Below are 6,314 nucleotides of genomic sequence, written 5' to 3' on the forward strand. Positions count from 1 at the left end.
AAGGGTAGTAGGGTGGACCCATTATCCACCGAGTTCCAAACTGTGTATCCCTTGCCTTCCGGGATTTCTCAGTTATAATAAAGTAAACTTTTGTTATTTATTTCATTGTTTTGGTGTTATTTTCATGTTCGTTGACTACATTAAAAGATTCGCTGTCTTGTGCTTTACAGATTGCAGAGGCGTTGTTTGAGATCTCGCTTCCACGATTTTCTGGAGATATGCTCCCAAAAACTGAAGTTGGGGCCGTTTTAGCTATTACTGACAGGTATGACTAATGTTGATCACCTTTCAGTTTAAGTTTTCTAGATGGTCATTAGGATTATGAAAAGTATGGTTCATGTCACTGCGTGTCACATGAATTGCCTCTAGCGTTCTAAACAAATATGGGACATCTTTTTTTGCAAATATTTTTCCAGTTGCTTGAGATCAGTGTAGAATGATTCGTAGTTGAGATGTTGCACGTGTTTTGCATTAACCTTGGGGAGAAATTTGCAAATGCATCGAAAAGTGTAGTGTACTTGCAATCTTATTCTGATTTGTAGTCCGTACTCTACTAACCTGCTTGCCTCAAATTGGTTATTCTTAGAAATTAGCTACCACTGATATCGTATGCAAGGTTGTTTTTATATTGCAATACTTCTACGTGCTTTAACTCCAATGCACTTAATATCCTAGTGACACTATGATAAATGTCTTTCCCTGAATCTCATTCTCTTGACTGTGCAGTTCCCAATTTTTATTTCGTCTCTCATATAGTGCTATCTCTACTGCAGGCTGGATAGCCTTGTTGGCTTATTTGCTGCTGGCTGTCAGCCAAGCTCAAGTAATGATCCATTTGGCCTGCGAAGGATCTCATATGGTCTTGTATGTCTTAATCTTTGAAAAACTTTGTTCATTTAAAGAACTGTAAAATAATGCTTGCGTTTGTTTTATTGCAGGTGCAACTCTTGGTTGAAAGTAACAAAAATATAGACTTAAGACAGGCTTTAGACCTTGCTGCTGCAATACAGCCCATTGAAGTAGATGTCAGGACAATCAATGATGTAAGATTGCACCCTATTCGTTTATTAGTTTGTAGAATTGCAGCAGTAGCCCTACTTGGTTCTGTTGAAATAAAGGAAAAATTCACTAGCCCTATTTGGTCCTGTATGCTAGAAAATTAAATATGCTATATACTAGTAATACTAAGTTAATCCTGGTAAACTTCAATGATAAATTGGAAGTCTTTCGTCCTTTATATGATGCAATCGGTCCTTTGCTTATTCTCACAAAGTCAGGAGTCATAATCTGACAAGATACATCTTTTTCTTTTTTCCATTTAAGGTACAACAATTTGTATCACGAAGACTAGAGCAATTTCTGGTATGTCTCATTTTCATGAACACCTATTATTCTGCTGTTGTTATTTGTTTTTCTCGTTTTCTTTTCTTTTTCTTTTCACAGTTAGTATTCCTTCTATTATGTCCCTGTTTTATCTGGAGTTGGATTTAGCTTTGCCTCTAGGGTTCCAGATCTTAGCACGTGAACTAGTTCTAAGTTTCTTTTTGTCCAGTATTTGAACATCATGGGATAATTTTGATCTCTTCAGTGATCCTTTTTATCATTTATCCATGTGACGAAGAGTATGATCATTTCCTTATTGACAGTCTTGAGACCTTTCCATTCCATTACTTATCCATGTGAAAAAGACCATTCCTTATTTCCTTATTGACATGTTCTGCGTTTCAATTACAGATGGACAAAGGTATAAGCCCTGAAGTCGTAAGGTCTGTTCTTTCCGAGCGTGCAAGTCAACCTTGTTTGGCAACTAAATCGGTGTACAAGGTAACTACCTTTCTTTCCTTTTATTGTGCACTCATTTGTTTTATGCTTTGCTGATACTTTTGGCCTCTTTCATATCTTAAGAGGCAACATTTCTTCTATTACATACGGCAATTTGAAAAAAATTCTATTTATGTTTATCAACAAAAGTCAGAATATCCTCTATCCATAAGGTGCAAGGAGTTCTTCTCTTCTCCATTCAATCCGTTATACATTGTGGAAAAGACAATTAAGTAAATAAAATATGCTCTCTCTAACAGCTTAAGCTTTTAGATGACATGATCACACACTTCAACATTGGTAGGCCCACTCCATTTTAACCTCGATTTATCGTTACCGATGTTGGGCCCCCATTTATATTGTCGACGCTCCAATTTGCAGGCCTGGGCGTGAGGGAGGCGTTGAGTCCCACATCGGTGGGTGTGGGAGGCCATTTGTCTCCTTATATGGCCTTGGATAATTCTCACTCACGAGCTAGCTTTTGGGAATGAGTTAGACCTATCTTTAATATGATTTCAAAGCAGGCAGAGGTCCTGGGTTCGAGTCTCACCACCACCATTTTAAAAAATGAATTTCCACGTACTTGGCCAATGAAAAAAATGAATGAAGCCTGCACATGAGGGCGCCTGTTGAAGAGACAATTAAGTAAATAAAGCGTGCTCTCTCTAACAATTTAAGTTTTTAGATGAGATGGCCACACACTTCAACATACATGTTGAAATTTCATTAGCACATCTAAAATATAATAGTAGTTTGATTATTTTGTAAATGCACTAATGAGTTTTCTTTCTCTTCAAAGCTCCTTATTGCTCAGTTCATGTAGTCCACATAACTGCTCGAGGGCAGTGTCCTTTTGAAAAATTGGACGCGTTAGAGATACATCTGAACGTTCAGGAGTTTGATGTTCCCATGATGCATCTGCAATATGTTATATCTGCACTAGATGTTCAACTGTTGTCTCCTTCCAAACACCCCTACTCTCCCCCTGGGCTGCCCTCTACAATAGTACAATCCGAAAAAATTAAGGATTTCTAATTTTATATGAACTTACTCTTTCGTACTACTCCCCAATTGCACCATAGTTCGACTTTCAAAGCAAAGTTTGTAATTTTGAACATGTCCTATTGTACCATTAATTGAAAAAAAGAACATGTTCATTAGGATTCTGTCACTAATTATTCTGAAAATCTAATCATGATAATAGTGTTTTGTGTATTTTTTGAATTACTCCTATTTAATTATCAATTCTTTAATTTATCTAAAAGAGTTTATGCATATGTGCAATTTGGACCTCAATATGTTGTGTTAAGTCATTGATTTCTACGTAAGGTGGCAAGATGATATCTTGAGTAGTTTTATATCCAGGGCCTTGGACAAAGACGCATCAGAATGCCACATAAATTGGGAGGATGATGTGTTCTTTTTAACCCTCTTTTCGTAAATTTTCCTGCATGTACTCATAGTGAAAGTTACCTCTTCAGCTGTATTTGAATATCGTGTAATTGAAATATAAAGTATTACTCTTTATCAAGAAACAAGAAATATAAAATATAACCCAGGAGCTCTGAGCTTTAATTCTTCAAAATGTGGCCGAGTGTTGGAAATTGTTTCATTGCAGTTAAACATGTACTTTGTCTTCGTTTCGTGTTGAATATAAAGTGTACAATTGGCTCTGATTGGAGCAATGAGTGAGTATTGTGATGTTTTAAACTGTAATTGATATTCATTGCCATCATACGTAGATGGAGTCCTTGTCCAAAGGAGAGCTTTTGCCTAAGGTTGTTGAAGCATATTCTCGTCCAACAAGAATTGTTCGTGGGAAGGATGCAAATGTCGATGCGGAGGTGAATCTTATTCTATGCTCAACAAATTTCGTTGTATAGTTTAATTGCTATTATACTCCATTATACAAGTTTTGCAACATTCTCTGTTGCCATTCCATTGATTTTCCTGTATAGAATAACTATGCATGTCAATTGCACCTGTAACGAAATGGTGTTCCTTATGCAAAAGGCATTTACTGAGGTGTTATGTAGGACAGTAGAAGCTTTTCTCTATGGCTCAACTATAAATAATTTGTTTCTGATCTGCTCTGCTGTACTAGTTAATACAATTGTTAATATTGTCAAGCTCCATGGTCATCTGACGATGTGTAGCTTTGGACTCCCATTTTAGCTGGCTGACTATTAGTGTTGTTCGTTCTTATCAAGTAAAACATATTCTCATTGTAAATTCAGGTGGATGATCAAGCTTTTGAAACAAATGAAGAAAAAGCTTTGTGGAGCACTTTCTTGTCACTAAGAAGTAAAACTCATCCAGGTATTGCCTCTCCTCCAGATTAATTGCATTTCCTAATATATTCAAACAAATATAGCTGTCTGTTATCCAGATTGATTGCATTGTAAATACATTCAACATTTAGCTAGTTGATTGAGTTTTTACCAACATATTTGCAAGTGAAGCGTGCATGTATGACTGTTCATTTACAGACATGGAAGTTGATGATTTTGTTGAAGCATCGTCAGTTCTTATAGAACCGCTGGAGGATTTTTTCAACGAGGTCTTTGTAATGGTGGTAAGATCCTCTGATTTCTTTTTACTTCTTAGATTTGAAAAACTTAAATAGTTCTGAAGCATTAACCAATTTTTATAAGCGCATTGGATAGAGTAGTATCATCTTTGCTTTGCTTAGTTTATTCTTTTCAGCATCCTATTGGGGGAGGGCTTCCTTGCTTGGTGCATGCACCCATCTGCTTATCTTTGTTAACATAACTCCTCTCTCAATCTTAAAAAAGTGTAGTTTGTCCGTGATTGTCCAGTGCTGGTACAAGTATACTGTATAGCTGTGCCTCCCTAATTCTTCATATTAATTGTTCTGTATGCATCTTGCAGGAAGACGAACGGATCAGGACAAACCGGCTTGCTCTGCTGAAGAAAATAGCAGATTTGCCAAGGGGAATAGTAGATTTCTCAGTTTTACCGGGATTTTGAAGTACGCAGTGTCCACTTAGGTCATGTCATACTATCATCTGAGGCAACAAAGAAAAAACAGCTATCGCCTATTAGCCAATAGTAAACGGAGTCATTTTTTTCACGGAGGCAGCTAGGAAAAGGGATAGGACCACAGCAGAGAAACTAGAAAATAAACTCTTACACAAATCTTGTAACAATGTCACAGTTTGCATTTTAGACTGTTGTACAATGTGACAAGTGAATCAATAAACTCGCCTGTATGATCAGTTTGCATTTTTGACTGTTGTACAGTCGTCTAAACTCTTAATATCCAGGGTCTTCTGGTAGTCCACCAAACATCCAACTCCATGATTTCAAAGACTTGTCCAATGTTTGACATAAAACCTGACAAGTACTTGTAAATGTATAGATTGCAATATAGTATTTTAGAGCTTTACGTACTACAAGATGCACAACTTTCACATGTCTAATATTTATGCTTGAACATACTTAATTTATCTTTGGAAAATAAATATTAGTATAAAATATTCAAAATTTTTTAAAGGAACCGAACAAATTGCAAAAGTTGCAATGTTAAAGTATCATCATTTTTTCAAAAATGACATACAAGATTTCTCAAAATAGTGTTGGATGATACGATTTTATTAGAAACTTAGAGGTCACGTGAAGGTTAATGAAGGTCACATAAAAACATGAAATACTAACGTAATCGCAATAATTAAAAATTCAAAAATATTTAATATTAGAAATAGACGAGAAGGATAATTTGAACTTGAGATTAGATTAAAATTATGGTAAAAACACTCAACTATAATAGGACCACAAATTAAAGTTTTACTAGGATATCTTAAATAACAATTGGATAACAAATTAACTAATAATTAGTTTAGCCATATGTCATAACCAGAAAAAGCCACATATAACTTATTTCTTAATTAATTAATTATAAATAAGTAAATCAAAATATTAGAAGTTTTACTATATAATACTTAAAAATAATATTAATAAATTTAAATAATTTTATATATATATTAAAAAAATTACATGTTGATTTATATTATATTAAAGGATATAAATGGATAATGATATTAAATAAAGAGAAAAGTTAATGAAGGTCACATGAAAACATGAAATACTATATATTAGGTAACATAATAGCAATAATTAAAAATTACTATGTATTACTAAAAGGAGAGGAAAAAGCCTGCACATTAAGTCAAGCGGCAACCTCACAATAAGCCACTTGACAATTTAGGATAAAGTTAGTTAGGTTAGATAATAATTAGTTTTCTTTCTGAATTTATATTTTCAAAAATTTAAATTATGCATTATGTGTTGTTAATAATTAGTTACTCTCTTTGAGTTAACAAATTTGGAGTTTTAAAATTATTCTAAAATAAAAGGCAAAAATAAAAAAAACAAAACTGTCAATTCAAATTGGGGAGTAGTTTCTTTCTAATATGGTAGTCTATACCTATAAAATACTACACATATTTTCTTATATAGAAAATAATTTGATT

At 34.2% G+C, this 6,314-nt stretch overlaps 1 protein-coding gene across 4 annotated transcripts in view; it reads left to right on the plus strand.

Annotated features, from left to right (window-relative positions):
• LOC107811104 (glycine--tRNA ligase, chloroplastic/mitochondrial 2) overlaps positions 1 to 5,130 on the plus strand; it is a 31,737-nt gene extending 26,607 nt beyond the window's left edge. For all 4 annotated transcript variants that reach the window (XM_016635974.2, XM_016635973.2, XM_016635975.2 and 1 more), the window contains 9 exons: positions 171 to 265; positions 774 to 864; positions 939 to 1,043; positions 1,324 to 1,362; positions 1,735 to 1,824; positions 3,564 to 3,665; positions 4,059 to 4,140; positions 4,311 to 4,396; positions 4,714 to 5,130. In XM_016635974.2, the coding sequence (XP_016491460.1) occupies positions 171 to 265; positions 774 to 864; positions 939 to 1,043; positions 1,324 to 1,362; positions 1,735 to 1,824; positions 3,564 to 3,665; positions 4,059 to 4,140; positions 4,311 to 4,396; positions 4,714 to 4,812 (789 nt within the window). In that variant the 3' untranslated portion in view covers positions 4,813 to 5,130. The remainder of the gene's footprint in view (positions 1 to 170; positions 266 to 773; positions 865 to 938; positions 1,044 to 1,323; positions 1,363 to 1,734; positions 1,825 to 3,563; positions 3,666 to 4,058; positions 4,141 to 4,310; positions 4,397 to 4,713) is intronic.
• The last annotated feature ends 1,184 nt before the right edge of the window (positions 5,131 to 6,314 follow it).

Source organism: Nicotiana tabacum, chromosome 7 (genome assembly GCF_000715075.1).
Source record: "Nicotiana tabacum cultivar K326 chromosome 7, ASM71507v2, whole genome shotgun sequence".
NCBI lineage: Eukaryota > Viridiplantae > Streptophyta > Magnoliopsida > Solanales > Solanaceae > Nicotiana > Nicotiana tabacum.